The sequence below is a fragment of the Staurois parvus genome, unplaced genomic scaffold, assembly GCF_062004578.1.
Source record: "Staurois parvus isolate SC_StPar_1 unplaced genomic scaffold, SC_StPar_1.0 ptg000470l, whole genome shotgun sequence".
Classification (NCBI taxonomy): domain Eukaryota; kingdom Metazoa; phylum Chordata; class Amphibia; order Anura; family Ranidae; genus Staurois; species Staurois parvus.
This window is the reverse complement of record NW_028318266.1, coordinates 1,538,643-1,557,463: the sequence shown is the minus strand read 5'-3', so window position 1 is coordinate 1,557,463 and position 18,821 is coordinate 1,538,643. Positions and strand designations below refer to the sequence as shown.

The 18,821-nt window shown below is 45.2% G+C and overlaps 1 protein-coding gene across 1 annotated transcript; it reads right to left on the bottom strand.

Moving 5' to 3' along the window:
* Nucleotides 1-2,639: 2,639 nt before the first annotated feature.
* Nucleotides 2,640-18,808, bottom strand: LOC149452498 (zona pellucida sperm-binding protein 3-like). Its single transcript, XM_089689167.1, has 8 exons — nucleotides 18,362-18,808; nucleotides 16,168-16,286; nucleotides 11,265-11,368; nucleotides 10,999-11,176; nucleotides 10,808-10,925; nucleotides 10,638-10,729; nucleotides 7,706-7,836; nucleotides 2,640-2,915 (listed from the first exon to the last, which is right to left on the bottom strand). The coding sequence occupies exons 1-8, from the start codon at nucleotides 18,806-18,808 to the stop codon at nucleotides 2,671-2,673; spliced, it is 1,434 nt and encodes a 477-aa protein (XP_089545293.1). The 3' UTR covers nucleotides 2,640-2,670.
* Between the last annotated feature and the right edge of the window lie 13 nt (nucleotides 18,809-18,821).

Genomic DNA, 18,821 nt, shown 5'->3' with positions numbered 1-18,821 from the left:
CATCTTCTTCCAAGTTTGCTGCGTCTCCCACATGGCTTCTCATGTCTTATGGTTCTCTTTCAACAATGGCATTCTTGCCACTCCTCCATAAAGGCCAGATTTGTGGAGTGCACAACTAATAGTTGTCCTGTGGACAGATTCTCCCTCCTGAGCCTTGGATCTCTGCAGCTCCTCCAGAGTTACCATGGGCTCCTTGGCTGCTTCTGATTAAGGCTCTCCTTGTCTGGAATGTCAGTTTAGGTGGACGGCCATGTCTTTGTAGGTTTGCAATTGTGCCATAACCTTTCCTATTTTTGGATGGATTGAACAGTGCTCCATGAGATGTTCAAAGCTTTGGTTTTTTATTTTATAACCTAACCCTGCTCTAAACATCTTCATGACTTTATCCCTGATCTGCCTAGTGTCTTCCTTGGCCTTCATGATGCTGTTTATTTCACCAACACTCCTTTTAGGGCTTTACAGAACAGCTGTATTTATACAGAGATTACATGACACAGGTGGACTATTTACTAATTAGGTGATTTCTGAAGGCAATTTGTTCCACCAGATTTTAGTTAGGAGGTATCAGGGTAAAGGAGGCTGAACACAAATGCCACTTCAGAACAAAAAAAAATTATATAATTTTCCTTCCACTTCACAAGTATGTGCCACTTTGTGTGGCTCTATCACATACAACCAAAAACAGCTGTATTGAACTACTACATTTCAAAAAAAGGAGTATGAATACTTTTTTCAAGGCACTGTATATACTGCAGTCCCAACTCTAAAATTTCCAGAACCTCCATAGTAGGAGTACATAAGAATGGATATATTAAGGGCAGGTTTGACTGGAGGGAGCCCACCCCTCTTTAAAAGGCCTTTGGATTTGTGCAACACCCAGCAAAAGCAAAATGGCAGTGAAGGCATTCAGGGTGTCACTGCAACCACTCTTTCCAACTGTACAAGAAGTGGCAACCACCCCAACCTATAACTAGCCTTTACAGTAAGGTGCACATGGAAGGGAGGTTAAAGTGACACTGAACAACTGAAGGGTGATATTTTTTAAGTTCAAGAAATGAACACAAGTTTAAGCAAACACAAATTTGTAGTCTCTCCCATTAAAAAAGGAAACCACCACACTAATTTACCTCTTCCTGCTGGGCTGGAGGTATGCATACTGTCAGCAGGTGGGCTTAAATGCCTCCATATACATGGCCCCATATAGAAAACACCTGTGCCAAGAGTGCGCTGTGAAGTTACCAGCAGGGACCTGAAAGCTCCTGATACATATGGAAGGGAGGGGGGGTCATATGACCAGAATGCCCACCTCCAGCAATTAAAGAGCTTGGAGGCACAGCAGGAAGGGGTTATTGCCACCAAAAGAAAGCCATCTCAAAAGATGAGAGCTTTGTTAGTGTTGAATTGCTAAAACTGGCCATATGCCGTTATGCAAGCCATACAAGGGTTGAATGCCAAACTAATCCCCCCCCCCCCCAAAGAAAATGTAGAACTTGTGAACTTTATAATCTGATGGTACCACCATAGATTTAAAAATTTGGCTAACCAAGCCTTTAAATTTCCCCTCCTGTTGCTACAGAATATTAGTGGCCAAGAATTCTCTTTCCAGGTCACAACTCATGCTCATTTCTTTAACTACATTTCTTGTACTATTCTCCAATCATTGATTGGAAATTTTTGGGAAAATGTACAACATGCCAAATGACTCAAATTCAATGGTCACTTGAAAATTGGCCATTTCTGTGGCCCCACTAATGGTGCAAAGTTCAAAAGAATTTGGAATTCAACCCACGAATGGCCAGCTTTAGTCTCCCATTTAGCCCACATGCTGAAAGGAAACACTTCTAGCTGCCAGGACAATATTTTCTGACAGCAGCACCTGCCGCTATCATATTTGCTTCAGCTGCTGCTTGAAGGAAAAAAAATAAAATAAATACTCCTATCCCATTAACAGATGTTAAACAAAATGATCAAAATTCTGCTGAGCAGGGATGGCCACAGATCAAAAATTTGCCTGGTCCATGCTGAACCAGCTAAAATTGTATTCACCGCATAACCAAAAGCTAGCCAAATGAGCACAGCACTGAACCCGACTCCACTGGTAATGCAGGACTATGTGCTAGTAGCCACATGGTTAAAGACAAGTATGGCCAAAGCTCTTTTGGCCACAGTTCTCATGTGGGCCAAAAAAAAAAAAAAAAAAAAAAAAAAGTGGACTTTGTTTCACACTCCTGTGACCCAGATTCAGTTGACAGCTGTCTAAAGCCAGTTGGCAAAGGTCAGAGCTGGTTCAGGAGTCATTGAGGTAAACCAAGATGCCCAATAGGCAGCTTACTCAAGCATCTGCATGCTTCCAAGAGCCAGAGCCTGCCACTGCCACCCCCTCCACAACTCTGTATTCCAGCGAGTGCTGGATGGGCAGAGCCAGTGACTGACGGTCACATGAGCAGAGAGCCCAGTGGTCACGTGATCACTCAGTTCTTGTCTTAGAAGAGGCAGAAACTGATGCAGCTCAGATGCTGCAGCCACATAGGCTACTGTTTTTTTACATGCCACACTAGAAAATTTGCAGTAATGAGATTTGCCAAGTTTCCACACCATGTGCAAAATTCTTAAACCTAAAATTAAACTTCAGATCAGAATTTAATATCAAAATTTTTATTGCACTAAAGTTCAGGAAGACATTTTGCTGATGACACATTTTCCAACCCAAGTGAAAGCAGCAACAGTCAGAACTAGACTGACGGAAGCTACTGTCACCAACATCCACAGTTGTGTAGGCCCGGGCTCCTGAGATATCTTGGAAGGATGACCATGACCTGTTCTTGGAGCAGACTGTTCCAGAGCTGACTGATCCTGAGGTTCAATCACCAGGAGAGGACCAAGTGTGACCAGGCCACGTTCTTCTGAAGTATGACCTGCAAGAACATTGGGTTTAGGGATCAGTAAAGACAAGTAGTATTTCTTACACGAAAATTGCATGTGCAATAAAGGAATGTGTACCACTCTTCCCTAAATACTCTTACCCTCTAAGGGTGAAAATGTTCATTTCACTCTTAAACTGAATCAAATCTACATACAAATCCATCCTTCATCCACCACATGTGTGCAAAGCCAAAAACAATGTGCTAGATACTTCGCCTTCAGTCATGCACCTTACCCTGCATGTCTTATGAATAGCCTTTTTGCAATCAAGTATCAACATGCCCAATCGACTCACTTCAAATTTAGTGAACATGAAAGAAACATGCTCCCATAGTGCAATATTGCTTAAAATAAAAATGTAAAAATGTGCTTACATGTGTTTGAAATACAAGCAGCTTGATTTTACCAATTTCCAAAATGGTCACTGCAGCACTTGCAGCTGACATCACATCCGTATGACGCATTTCATCATTGAATTGACATTAGGCATCAGACTGCACCATCCTGCCCACATCCCATGGCCTCCATCTTACTGCTTGGAAAGACATCTGAATGCACCACTAACCTACTGTCCTATAACCCCATGTTCTTAATTCCTAAAACATCCTTTTACAACCCAACAAGGTTGGATAAATAAAAATCCTAATACTTGTAAATTAAATTGGTTTATGTGAAAGTTTACAAATGGTGGTATAGATACTGGGATTCTCTCTTCTCTACTAGCAAATGGCGATGATCAGCGACTTTTAGTGGGACTGCAGCAGACTGACACTGGGGGCGGGAAAACTGTCACTGAAACCCCAGCAACACCAATACAGGGATCAGTGGCAAAAAAAGCACTGACTGTACTAATGGCACTGGGAAGGAAGAAGTTAATGTGAGGGGTGATCAAAGGGTTAACTGTGTGCTGGGAGTGTTTTACTAGGGAGGGATGGCTGTACTGTGCTAGAGCCAACAGGGAGTAGATTTTTAAACAAAACAATCTACCTCCCTATTGGAGATGCTCAGCAATCACCAGTGGGTAATTACTGGCTGGGACCTGGTGATTGACACCCATGGCTGTGAACGGTGGTGCAGGTAGGGCTTAAGCACACCCCTACCCATAAATGCAAACACACACACGATTCTGCACACAGGTGCCACCCTGTTTCAGTATGTCTGCTATAGGGTGGTCCTTAAGCAGTGAAATTTGATTTGCACTATGGGAGCATGTATCTTTCATGATTACTGAGAATTTATGAAGCGAGGAGGTGATTGGGCATGTTGATACTGTATTGCAAAAAGGCTATTCACAAGACATGCAGGGTAAGGTGCATGACTGAAGGCGAAGGGATGGAGCATGTTTTTGGCTTTGCACACATATGGTGGATGAAGGATGGATATTCATGTGGATTTGATTCAGTTTAAGAGTGAAATGTACATTTTCACCCTTAGAGGGTAAGTATTTAGGGAAGAGTGGTACACATTGCAATGTGTATAAAATACTTAGTTCTTCTTTTAGAGATTTGGATCAGCACATTGGAAGATCACAGATTGCATGGCATATAGCACATTCTGGCCAAGGAGATCTTGATGGGAAGATAGGAAGATTGGAGTACAAAGTGGTGCACTGTTGCTGGCATAACAGACTTCTACCCGGGGGGATATATGACTGAGACTGTTGGCTCTGAGGAAGAGGCACCACCACGAAATGAGTCAGCCATTTGGAGTTCTATAATCCCTGACCAGACACCTTCCAGGGAGATTGGACCTTGCTGCATTTCTGATGTGCCTTTGACTTTTCTTTTGGGAGTATAGCGCATTTTAGACAAACCAAATTTTTAAAAAGGTAATGCACTAGGCATGTGCACCCTCTGTCTTTTTGCATGCAGTTAATTTGGATTCCCCTGGTCTGTGGAGGGCAGCAAGGTGTGCATTCCATAGGCTATGTATGGTTACAGTCACTGAAGTCAAGGGCAGGAGTAAACATTTTTTCTTCAGGTATTGGACCGATAGCTGCACTTTGGTTTGCATTATTCATTTTTGTGGCACTATATTATAGTAAAGATAAGTAGCTTGTTGCCGGGTAGGTCACACTTGAGGTCTGTTTAGACTAGTGGTTCTCAACCTTCCTAATGCCGCGACCCTTTAATACAGTTCATGTTGTGGTGACCCCCAACAATAAAATTTACCCAGTAATTATAATTCATGAAGTGTCGTTTTTACCTCCAATACTGCTGCTTTCTACACATTGGAAATATGTGTTTTCCGATGGTCTTAGGTGACCACTGTGAAAGGGTCGTTGGACCCCCAGGTTGAGAACCACTGGTTTAGAACATACGCATTCATTTCCATAGAGCCGATGGTGTCACAGATCACGACCATGCATGCCTGCTCACTGTAGGGAAAACCACCCCATTACATTTCACATCTGTGGCAGGAAAATAGCATTCCAAAAAATCTCCAGTGATGATACCAAAGTAGAAGAATAAACACAACTGAGAATCAAGCATATCAGTCATATCTGCCGATTGTGTTGAAGCCTTCACCTGATCAATAAAAGGATGCTCTTATAGACAAACTAAGGCTGGCCATACATTATACAAATCTCTTGTTCAATTCCCTTTAGGATTACTTTCAACCATGTAATGCCTGATTGCATTTAAATTGAAAGTTTTACCAAGCCATATATGCGAGGTCAAAACCTAAAAAACCTACAAGTCCCATGAGGCATTGCAAGATTAACGGTTACAAGCATGACTCCCAAAGGTAGAGGTCAGGGGTGTATTTGCCACAAGGCAAACAAGGCATTTGTCTAGGGTGGCACAGCGATAGTGCCACCCCCCCTTTCCCACAGAAGGGAGACTTCCGTGGGAAAGGGACAGGGGCTGCTGTCTTACCTGACTATGTCCGATGTCGGTCCGGTCCACAAGGTGCTGCTGGAGGAGTGCAGATGGTGTCCGTCCGGTGTCTTAATCTTCCTGGATCTTTATCGTGATGTGGGTGGGACAAAAAACCGCCCCTCTAATCTGGCCACACCCCTAGGATCACTGGGCAGCCTGTCCCTCCCTCTGCAAGCTCTGCCTCCGCCGGTGATTGCCCCCACCAGATCTGTAGCTCAGAAAAGGCACACAGGCGGCCAATCACAGGCAAGGAGGCAGAGCATGGAGAGGAGCTGAGCGGCTGCGCAAAGATTGAAGATGAGTGAGCAGCTGGAGCCGGTGAAGAGGAGGAGAGTGGCTCGAGAAGGAAGACTGCTGATGGGTAAGTGTGTGCCTGAAGGAGGGAGGCCGGGCTGGAGCAGGGGTCAGCACAGCGATGCAAGTATAATTTGTGTCAGTGGGAGTAATAATGCCCCATCAGTGTCAGTGTGTGAGGAATAGTGCCCCTTCATTGGTGTCACTGACACCAATGAAGGGGCACTATTCCTCCAGGCATCCCCGATACCAATGATGGGGCACGATTCCTCACACACTGACGGGACATCATCATTGGTGTCAGTGGGAGGAATAGCGCCCCATCGTTGTCAGTGGGTGGAGCTCTAATAGCAAGAGGTGGAGCCTAAAGAGGAAGGAGAGGAGTTTGCAGATATAAAGGTGGGACAAATTTAGATGCGGAGGGGGTGTCCGATTTTAGTCTTGCCTAGGGTAGCACAAAACCAAAATACACCACTGGTAGAGGTATGATGGGACTTTTAGTTTAACAGCTGGAGGGCCACAAGTCCCATCATACCTCTACCTTTGGGAGTCATGCTTGTAACTGTCAAATGCCTCATGGGACTTGTAATTTGGCAACAGCTGGAGGGCCACCAGTTTGACACCCGACATAAAAAAGGGATGCAAACAGATGAAATGGTCCATTTTTGTATTTGTTAGGAGACTTCTGTGTTGTCGGGGGGGGGGGGGGGGGGGGGAATTCCCCCAATGACAGGAAAATGTAAACAAAGGGGGCAGTGTGCACAGGAGAAGGGGCAGTATTCATGGAGGGTGGAGTACATACAGATAGGGGCAGTGTTTTCAGAGCGTGGGGAGTGTGTACACAGAGGCTCTATCAATTGTTAGCTCCAAAATTAGCATGGGGAAGTGGTGCTGTCATTTGGCCCTGCTGCTAATATAAACAAAGGGGTGGGGTTGCCTGGTGACAGCCTTTGTTTACTTTAGCAGCAGGGCCAAAGGACAGCTCCACTTCTTCCAGTGCTAATGTAAACAAAGTGGCCGAGTCCCCAGGTGATGTCACAGGATGACCCCACCCTTTTATTTTAGAAGCAGGGAGAACCAGCAATGTAAAGTGAGAGCCTCTGTTCACACTCCCCCCCTGTTTACATGCTCCTGTGAGCAGATAATTCCCCACTGACTGATGTAAATGTATGAAAACTTAATCCATTTTTCTTTTGAAAAACAGTGAGTGAACGGATTGTGCCTGTGTGAAAGGACCCTAAACTGGAGAGATTTTATCCCCATTTGTCCTCAAGGGGCCAGGAGACTGAAAGCTATGGAGGCTTCTGTGCTCTCCTACAACAATGTACATATAAGATGATACATTTCACTTGTTGCATGACTACACAGCAACTTTTTCTATCAAAAGCACTTGACAGGAACCCGTCAGGAGATGCCATTGTAGATTTGTATGATTGGGCAATCTCCAGAATGCCAAATTCTCCATCTCCAAATATCAGTATGTGTCAGGCATCCTGACTTCACTGGATGTTTGCTTAGGAAATGAATTGTCAAGTCATTGACAGCTGAAAGCAAACCCAAAATTATGAAGCTTCCTATACAGATTCAGAGGCTTCACTTGAACTCACCAATGTCTCTTTTCCAGTGTCCCCTCTCTCTTCCAGATGATCCCCCAAACCAGCGTGGACCAGAAGAGGCACTGCAGGTTCCTGTATCACAGCACTGGCAGATGTCATTGGAACCTTCCAAAGCAGACCAGCTAGGCGCAAGAGTGACAGTTATTGCAAGAAAAGGCAGTCTGCAACGATTAAGCCTTGAAACATTGTCATGTAGCGTTTACCAAAACCTGCCAACATCTCACCACATTTTCCACAATAGATGGCCTTGCTAGATTTTTAGGTTTTGTAGTGTAGCACTACCCATGAGGGGCTGCTGAGAATATAACCAGATCACCCACAAGATTAGAGGTACATGGATTCTGCAGTGAGCACAGGGAAGTGACCAGTACTCTGACACCCTATGAGAGCCATCTCAGTCCAAATCTACCTCTGGCACAGTACATCCCAAAAGCACAGTCACCAGAGATCACTATTCAGGGACAGTACTCAAGTCCCAGGACAGCTGCACACCTTCCAGATTCCACTGGACACTTCTCAGTGAAGAAACCTTCCCCAGACTAGATCCCATAGGGTGAGGTCCAACAGCCAGCTCTTTGCTCATGAGCCATCTGCCCTCCCAGCAGTCACAGGTAGATCCTCCATGAGGGGAAAAAAAAAGCCCCTTTTCTCCAGCCTAGGACTTCAAGATGCTGTCCAGCAAATAGAATACTTTGGCAAATACTCAGCACCTGCCAAGTCCCAGACTAATCTCCCTCACCTCAGCTGCCCCTAGGGGCAACAGAACCCCCTGTGTGGGAAGGAGGCAATTAAAATTCTCAGCTCGGGAAATGCTACTCTAAAACAAAGTCACTGGTCTGCTCCTTTCAGTGAAAACCACTAGTAGTACCTAGCAGCCCAACTAGGTGAGTGCTATGGTAGGCTGTTCCCCCAGTCTCTATTGTCATTAAGCTACAGGTGCTGGACAGCGTTGAATACCGAGTGTAGAAAAATTGTTAATCCATTTAATAAAGTTCTAGATGTTGGGTTGAATCTCCTGATTTATCATTGTTGCTAGGCGATTTGTACTTATTGCTGCAATACAGCACTAGCAGACATGCCTGGTGTGCTTCTTAAAGTCCTCACAAGCATGGGAACAGCCAATTTCTCAGTTGTATGGCTCCATTCACACTTGTTTGATTCCAAAGTTGCAGGATTTTTGGTGTGACTTTGAAGTTAGACTGATGTGCCTTTACACCCTCTGGTACTCCAGTTGCATCAAAGCGCAGGAACATTTTCAAAGTTGCTGTGACTAAGTTGCATAGATCTGAACTGGTGCTATTGAAAACAATGGGCTGCGACTTGCCATGACTGACCAAAAGTCGCATTGGTGTGAATGGAGCCCAATGGATCATTTTGTGATCATAGAGCTTTCCTTAAGAGAAGGCATGTTGTACATCCTAGTATCCCAAGATGGATAGGAAGACTTGGGTGGAACATGCCTATTTTACAGCAGGTAGCTCCAGGGAAATAAGTCAGAGTAGAGGGCAAGTTTAGGCAGGTTGACCAGAGCGCTCCTATGGTTGGACTACCAAATGACCACTAAGCGATATCCTGTTTGGCCAGTTGGGAGGTGATCAGTGCAACAGTGGTAATCAATTCTTTGACTCCCTGGATACCTTAAACCATGGATGCTCTACAGACCAGGAACCAGTTAATGATCTACAAGAATGTAGATTTTTGCTGTAATATACAACTTTGAAGTTAGTGCACATGCTCCTGGGAACAATAGAGATCTACATGCATGCGAGTTACTTTCTAATCCTCAATACAAGGCTATACTGGTCAGAGTCCCAGCTAAATGTAGCCAGATTCTTGACAGAGCGCAAGAGTGAAACTGACTGTAGCTGCACTCTGTAGCCACTGTTCTGTGGTGGTGAGCTGGTTAACATACATTTTAGCAAAAGGAAGGAGTTGCTGAGCAGGAAGAGTCAAGCAACAATGTACTGTGGGAATTGTAGTCCTGAGCTTTTGAATGGCTATCTCCAAAGTTCAGATAGCCAGGATGGAAAAGATGCATTTTCCTAGGCTGTACAGGACAAAGCTTCCTCTTGCCATGGGGAGACCACATTACAGTCCATTGTACACCACCACTGCGTAATTGTGGCCTGTGCAGATTCTGGGTGCAGAGCAGACTAATTTGTGTGCGACAAAAATGGGAGCTGCAATATTGCTGTGATTTGTGAGTTGCTGCTATGGTGGGGTATTTATCTGCTGCAAAAGAATGAGCCCTTTAGGAAAGAACTATACAGCCATCTAGTTGGCTTATTGCTGCCTGCAGGTTTGACTGGTACTGTTCTCATGTGCACCAGCAGTACAATAGTGCCCCAACACAAGCCGGCTGAAGAGTTGGGGCTAAAGACTGATGCTTTACAACTGTTCCACAGAGGTCTTTGCCTAATGCTTCTGCTCTGGAGGTACCTTTCAGGGAACATTACACCATATCCTAGACTCTCCTAGAGTTAATTATAGTTCTAGTATTAGTCACAATGCAGTAAATTCTCATATGCACAGTTCATTGCCGACGTTGCCAATTTATGAGGTACAGAAATATTCTAAGTTAGCTTGCCAGTGATTTTACAGTCTAGTGGACTGTCTGATCCTACCTTCTGTGGGGTCAATTATGCTAAAATCACCATTTATTCTAACCCATACCAATGCATTGAGTATTGGTAAATGGTCTTGTGTATTTTCTGATACCAATATGCCCCAAGTTAAAAGGATCTACACTTGTGTTCTTATAAGTTCTTACAGGTGTGTCAGAGGGTCTGAGGGTGTTCTGAGTCAATGCACAGAACCCAAATTACCAAGCAGCTCCTGCGGGGTAGGCAGTACATAAAGACTTAGAGGAGCAACTCATGAAGCCCTTGATAGCCAAATCTTTGTACACAAGTCTTAAGGTCACCTGCTTGTAGATTTTCTGTAGGAACAGGCTTTGTTCATTGAGTCTGGGGCTTGGGAGGCTGCAGTAACTCTCAGCTCACATGTGATGTAGATCTATAACAGAAGAGCAATAAATTCTGAAATTGTAGTACAAGTAGAATTCATAAAAACTAGTGTTCCTATAGCCCTTACCATAGACTTGTCCTCATTCAGAAATCGGAAAGCATCAACCATGAACTGCAATGTGTTTGGATTGATTCTTGAAGAGATGAAGGCTGAAGAAGAATCCTCTTTTCCATCCACCAAGCACCTACAAAAAAACAGGAACATTCATAGAGATTAATATCCAAGAAACCCTACCTCCCTTCACCTGATGAACATACCCATTGGCATTAATGATCTCATATCGAGGAAAGGAGTTTGGATCTGGAGATATAGTGGCCACACAGCTGTCAATAAACAGGATCAGACTGATATGGTTCTGAGTGTTCACAGAGGCTTCTATGTAGATTATATCACCCAAATGGTAGACTGTGGAATTTCTGGGGCCACTCCATTGATCTGTGGACAAAGTTAGAATGACAGATGTAGACTTTGACCAAGAACTGAATGGGTTCAGGCCCAACACCCATTGCTAATACATACGTACCAGCCATCAGATGCAAGGAGAAGTTGAGTTTCTCTTCATTGGTCACTGTGGTGCTGAATGGAACCCATGTTGGTCTGACAGCCTTGCTGCTGACGTTGCCTTCCCTGGACACAAGGAAGGAGATACAAGCACTGAAGTGTTAGACAAAACCCTATGTGTTTCTTATTTTAACAAGCTAAAAATGTTAATTGACCGAGTGACTCAATTACTAAATTGAAAGCTCTGTTCACAAAGCTATAGTAGTCTACCAATAAATTGGGTGCATTGTTGTGACAAATATAATGCAGTGGCAAAAAAATATTCATGGAGAGCCCATTGCCATCCCCACTTTTAGGATATGGTTCTCCAGCTTAAGTTTGCCCTTTGCTTTTCAATTCATTGACTGAACAAGTCCAGATAGAAAATTCTGACACCAGTTCACATGCATGTGCTGCATCCAATTTCAGTATAAATCTTGTAGCCAGGCAACTAGCATTTCTAGAAGGAAAGTAAAGGCGACCCAAGTACTTCTCAGTATGGCCAAGCACAACATACTAAATATTGCTGGTTATCCAGTCTTTAGATGTAGGCACTGCATTAGTGTTTTTTTTACCTCCTTTATTTTCCCCTGGTAATCCTGTTCAGTCAAAAAAAGGAAACCTGGCCAGTTTAAAACAGCTTCTGGGTCTACCCAAGCTACCTTTGCTGGCTGTACTTCAGCTACAAAGTTATGTAGTTTCATTTGAGAGCAGCCTTGGTTGACATTAAATGGTACACATCAAATACCTATTCAAAAATAATCCATACATATCCACTGCTTAATGCAGGGGTGCTCAACCTTTTGAACAGCAAGGGACACTTAAGTGATTTGGTAACCGGTTGTGGGCAGCAATGAACTTTAGGGTTTTAGCACCCCCCACGCCAAAAATTTAAGTGAGCCCTTACTACCCTGAGCCCCCTATAAGCCTGCTTTCACACTGGTGTGCTGCAGTTTACCCACACCATGGGTGCAGCTCAGAGCATCTGACTTTCCTGTGGGTTAGCTGGGCTTTGCCATAGAGTTCTATTACATCTTGCAGGTGTGTGAACTTGCAGAAAGAGCACCATACCCACAGGCAGGGGCAGACTGACAACTCATGGGGCCCTCGGGCAATAGAGGATCATGGGGCCCCGTGTCCTTGCCCAAACTCAAAAAAGCCTATTTAAAAAAAAAAAAAAAAAAAAACAGGGGCATCTCATGGGGCCCCCTGACCCCAGGCAGTGCAGGAGTTTCCAAATGGTCAGTCCGCCCCTGCCCACAGGATATGATAGAAGTCCATGGCTCAGTGCAGCTAACCCACAGGTGTGCTTCGCTACACCCATGGAGCAGTGTAAAAGCAGCCCAATAGTGGTTGACCCTTTTATAGTTGCCAGTATGCCCATTGCAGGAGTTATGCCCAGTGTAGGGTGTTTAATACACGGACCTCTTGCACCTGTGGCTGGCATGGCTCTTTATGCTGCTAGAAAGGATAAAAAAAGGGAAGAGTGCACTTGGTAGGTATCACTGCCTAGGACAGGAGCTAGTACTACAAAGTAATCGTTGGCTTATGCGGCTCCTCTCCCTCCATGGCCAGCCCCAGCTCACTGCAATCTGATGCTCTGGGATGGTGGGAAGACAAGACCAGACTGATCAACAGGTTACCAACCCCAGGCATGCGCTTCCCTGGATTGAGGGTGCAGGTCACAGGTTGAGCACCCCTGACTTGATGGCCAATCTGTTTTCTCATGAGGTGGTTTACAGTGTTTTTCTGCTTCCAGAAGCTCTCAAACCTCTCCTTTTCCTCACCTCACTTTGTTCAGAATGAGCAGTGGGTGTTAGCTGTATAGAGCGCACACAACTGCATACTACAAATCCCATAGTCCACCACATGAATATGCAGGTGGCCATGGTTTACCTACAGTGGGGCCAGGGAGAAAGGTAGCCACCCCCTGACAGAGTCCAAGCACAGCAACAAAAAGGAGTTTAGAGGAAGCTGAGAGCATTCTGAGTAGAATTTATTTATAAAACCTAGTTTGTCACTTTTAAGTCACACTGTATTGGTCTTGCCCAGGTAGGTGACAGAAACCACCAGACTGAGTCAATGGATTGGTTTTCTGTGACAAGTGAGACTATGAACCCATGTGGGCAAAAGCCTTCTCCCCTTTGATTCCCCACCACCAGGCGTAGACTCATATGTAACCGAGTCACTGCAGTTAAATTATATGTAAACCCTCACCTTTAAAACCAAGTTTAAAATAGAAGTGAAAGGCAAAATATGTGTTTACGGATAAAATTATAAATACCCCTTTTTATAAGCAGTTACATATCCCCTGTTCTATTCTATATAAGGAGCTCAGGGAGGAGAAACTGAAGCACTGTTCTTCCCAGTGAATGGCTGTGCTGTGGGGGGGGGGGGGGGGGAACAAATATGATCATTGGAGAGCAGACCAAGTTCCAGCAAAGCTATTAAGCTGACCATGCTATGCTCTTGTGTCTAGTGTGGTCAGTTTTAATAGGAAATCAGAGGGACTGGCAGGAACACTAGGGGTTTCACACAGTAAGCAATACAAATGACAGGAGACTTTCATACAAGTACATAATACAGAAGGCACATATTTGGAATAGGAAATGTTGGGGTAACAAGAGCATACAGATCAGAGGAGAGTACTCCCCCCCCCCCCCCCATGAGGCTTCAAAAGGCCAGTCACCAGGGCGGATGCATGCTTCTCCATACCCAGCTAGCAGCCATATGGCTGGACAGAGCAGTGGGAGCAAGAGAAGGTGCTTCTCATTGCCTTTACCAATAGGTTTGCCAAATATTACAGAATGCAGGCATACACTGTTGTGTCTGATGCACTTAAAGGGTTACAAAACCCATAATACAATCAGTCTGTATAAGCAGTAAAGCATGCTCACTATACTCACTGGAACCTTGGGGGTTAATCCTCTGCATTGTGTAAAGGTAGTTTAATCCAGTCTTCTCTGATCTACCCCTTCTACTGTTAATCCATCTGCTATAAGAACAGAGCCTTGGGGGCAAGTTGCACATGCTCAGTTTGGTGTGTATTGCTAGAAGTTTTTTTGGGGGAGGGTGCATGTGATCAGCACAGGGCCAGTGTCATGCAGCCTCATAGGACAGTCAGGGGAGAAGGAAAACACCTACAAGCTTTAACCAGTGCTCAGCCAGACTGATAGAAGTCACAAGACTGCTCTAACTGCAGATGAGAAATGGTATTTAGCAGTTTATATTTACTAAAATTGCATTTCCATGTTCTGTTTACTGTGGGAGACCAGATAGTGAATGCAGGGTCCGGGGTTTAGCAACTTTAAATTTTGTAACTGCAAACCTGTTGAGCTAAAGCAAAGCAATATGAATGATGCATTTTTACATTGGTCCAAGGTTTGGCTAGACTGGTCAGGGTTTAAACTGTCCTCCAGACAAACTGGGAGGTAAACAAAAATATATATCTCTGGGGTCTGGAGTGGTACACCAGAAGAGCTCTCCTAGAAGAGGATTTCTAGGTAAAGATGTGTAATATAGTTCAGGAAGTTTTGTCCTAGGTTACCATTACCTTTGGGCATTCCATACACCCCTTACCCCATCCCAGTTCTACATCCAATAAAATTTGGAAACAAAGCCCAAGGACTGGTCTTCTGTCCCCTGAAGTAAGTTTGTATGGAAAGTGTGTGCTAACTGGCTGTGCAGGACTATAGGGGAACCAATTCTTTAGCGACCCCTAAGGGGGTAGTGCTACACCAGTAGAGATTTGTATCAGAGAGTATACCGAGTGGCTGGCTTTCTTATGGATTACATCAGGGAAAGAACATCCCAGCTAGAGCACCAATCTTGAACTTTTGAATCCTGGATGGAGCAGTTGGGATAGGGTATGGTCCTTTCATTTGATATTTATTAGACTACGACTGAATACAGAGAATAGATTTTTAGTGTTCAATACTAAAATGGTGGTCTCCAAATTGCAGCCCTGGAGCCAGATGTGGCCCTTTGCTTGCCTTTATTCAACACTTTTGGCACCATTTCAGCCATTGATATGAACAATGGGGTACAATTGCCCACCCAATGACACCAATGAAGGGACACAATGCCTCTCAATGATACCAAAAGGTGGACATGTTTTTTCCCCCATTGATGTCAGGACCTTTTCTACTCCTACTGACCATATCTTGGCCCCCTAAATTCTGAAGGACAGGAAACTGGCCCTTTGTTTAGAAAGTTTGGAGACCCCTGCTTTAAAATTCTTCCAGGCAAGAGAATTTTAGCTTTGATTGAAACCAGAAGCAGCTTACTTGGCACATTTCCACAAGTCTTTTCACCACAACCAGATTTTTGCTGCATCAATACTGACTGTTCCAGTCAGGGGCATACTAACTTATGGGGCCCCTGGGCAATAGGGGATCATGGGGCCCTCTGTGTCCTTGCCCAAACTCAAAAAAGCCTATGAAAAAAGTTACATGGGGCATCTCATGGGGCCCCCTACTGACCCCAGGCAGTGCCTGAGTTTCCATATGGTCTGTCCACCCCTGGTTCCAGTTAAAATCCATTAAACTTCATACCACCTAGACCTCGGATCTTCACTCCCTCAAGCTTTGTCGCCGTTATCTCCTATGCAGGACACCATTGCCTTCCACCATGTACTGTGGTCCCAAGGGAACCCCAGTACACAGCAGAGGTCAAGGAGCAGGACACCTGAAGTCAGGAATGTTGAAACTTGTTGGCCACCATAACTTTTTAAGAGAGCAAAGATTGAGACAGGTAAGGAATACCATTTTTGCAGCGTTTATGTCCATGGCCATAGTCATTAAGGGTTTCTTTCCCAGGTCTGAGCAAGTGATGTGTATACAAGACAAGAACACCCTCCCACATGTGCAATTCCCCTCATTGCTCACCTGGTGTAGTAACACTTGATGGAGATGACAGCCGAGGTGGTCCTTGTAATAGGGACATTTGTGGAAGAGGTTGGGCTGTAGGTAAGATTGGTGGAGTAGATCATCCAGTCTGGATTCATCTAGGGGGGAAAAAAACAGTTACATGCATATCCAGTAGATGAAGACTGGGAAGGTCTTAAATCGATGACAAGACGTCTCACAGCATTAATCTAGCCAGGACTTCACATTTCCATTTGCTATTCATTGGCCTTTATTTTCCAGCTTTAGCAACAGCTGCCATGATCTGCACATGGGGATCCTTCTGTACCCAAGGGGAGGGTTACTAGACCAACCACAAGCCATGGCCAACACCATGCAGCCCAAGAGGTAGGAAAAGCCCAATCTGGTCACAAGCATATTGCACAATCCCCTTTTACATGGCCATACTTCTTACAATCTGTCAGTCATAGTTTGTTTACTAACAGGGCTCTATGCATGGAGCTGTGATGTGGAAAAAGTTAGTACATTAGTACAGCAACAGGGTATAGTACTATGACCGATCATGGTATTAGGGTCACTAGATATGTCAGTTCCCACTCAGTGGGCGTTAGTGTAGGGGGCAATCTGACACTATCATAGTTGCCAACATTTCCAAAAAGTTTTTAGGGGCACCTATTCTTCTGGGTATCCAGAAAGCCACTGTAGGTGGGGCATTACTGTAATTAGGGATAAGGCATTCGTTAATTAGGGTGTAGCTCTACAAAAAGCTGGAGAGATAAAAATTTGGTGCGCAGAGTGCCGCAGTGAAATGTGGTCCTGGTATAAATTATGCCAAATACTGGGTGTGGCTTAAAGGAAACGTGGTTAAATAGAGTCCAGATGACTTGTGTAGCGCAGACTGTGGTGATGTTAAATAGGGAATGTACAGTGCTGAACAAAGGGGCAAAGATTCCAAGTGTGAAACTACCCCCCCCCCCTCCATACCAAAGCTCAGGAAAGCACAGGGTGCAGTGTAGGGAGTGAGGAGGGCACAGTACAGTGGGGTTGGGAGGGCACAGTACAGGGGCAGTGAAGACTGGCAATGCCCACATCTGAATTGTGCAGGAACGTGCAGCATTCCTGTGTGATTCAACCCGCATGCAAGTCACTTTTTTTTGCAATCTGCAGCGGGTGTGAACAACGTTAGCTACACCCCAAATGCAGAGTGCAAACAGTGCATTTGCCCACACCAGTTCACATGGTACCTTTATACCATGCAATCCAGCTGCAGTGGGTTTTAAAAAGTAGTGCATGCACTTTGTGCAGTGTGATTTTATCCCATTCCAAATTAATAGGCTTGACGTCACACCGCACAGAGACACGTGTGAATCACACAGGAACACAATGCATTCTTGGGGGATTCAGCTCCAGGCATGGTGTGATTCAACCTTGGAGTGCAATATGAAACATTTTCCCATCAGCTAACATGACTTCTAGGCTAAACTGCAATAACTCAGACTTAGGATAGAGGTGTCTGCAGCCTAATCAGTCATGTATTGCTGGCTGAGTATACCGCTCAGTTGACACGCTCTACTCAACCCAGTCACACCACGACCTCAGATTGAGCACATCCCCATCCAGGAACAGTGCAAGGTTTTTTGTCTATACAGGTAAAGGTGCATTTTGCTGCCCCCCACCCCAACACCCATCCCCTGTATGATGAAACACCTACCAGTTGCTCCATCGCAAATATCACAGCACACCTCCATACCCACCAGCACACTTCTGCATCCCACAGCACATCTTCGCACCTCCAGGAGCACCCCATACCCCCAGCACACCTCTGAACCCTCCAGGAGCACCCCATACCCCCAGCACACCTCTGAACCCTCCAGGAGCACCCCATACCCCCAGCACACCTCTGAACCCTCCAGGAGCACCACCACCTCTGAACCCTCCAGCACATGCTTGAACCCCTAGCATGCCTCCATTGCCCCCCAGCACATCTTTTAGCCCCAAGACACCTCATTGCCCTCCAGCACATGTCTCAACCCCTTAGCATGCCTCCATACCCCCCCAACACATCTCTGTATTACAGAAAATCTTCATGTATGGCCAACTTTAGCTGTTCAGAAATTTGAAGAGCACACACAGGCTGAACAGGAGTTACATATCCAAGCAGTAACAGCTCATGGAGATTACTAAAAGAAAAGGTTAGGGGTGGAAGGCGATTTACCTGCAGAACATTACCACAGTCCTGAAGGCCAACCTGAAAGATGATGGGATCAGTACTTTGGGCACTTGGCTTGCAGCCTTGGGATCCCAGGCTCAGATCAGAGGGTTTCACCAACCTCCCATTCCCATTAAAGTTCCTGCTGACACTGATGGTCATGATATCCTCTCCACAACGGACACTAACAGGGGAGCTCCCAGCCTGGGGCAGATCTCGAAGCCTCCCACCAACATGTCCCCTAGATGAACCACCAAACCCATATACAGGAGCATCCCCTCCAGAGTAGAGCTCTCCAAATCCCCTTCTAGAAGATCCCTGGCCAGGTACAGCCCTCTGATAGTTACTCCACCAATCAGACTGGCGCCTGTGTCTTGCTGAAACTCCAAGATCGTCAAACCCCAGTGCAAGCAGAAGCACCAGACTCCACCAGCTTCTCATACTCCAACCCATCTTGACTGCAAGA

Coding starts and splice junctions, on each gene's coding strand:
- LOC149452498 (XM_089689167.1), bottom strand. CDS start 18,808: ATGGGTTGGAGTATGAGAAGCTGGTGGAGTCTGGTGCTTCTGCTTGCA. Junction 11,177..11,264: donor CTCCTTGCATCTGATGGCTG/GTACGTATGTAT, acceptor CTTTGTCCACAG/ATCAATGGAGTGGCCCCAGA. Junction 10,926..10,998: donor GAGATCATTAATGCCAATGG/GTATGTTCATCA, acceptor GTTTTTTTGTAG/GTGCTTGGTGGATGGAAAAG.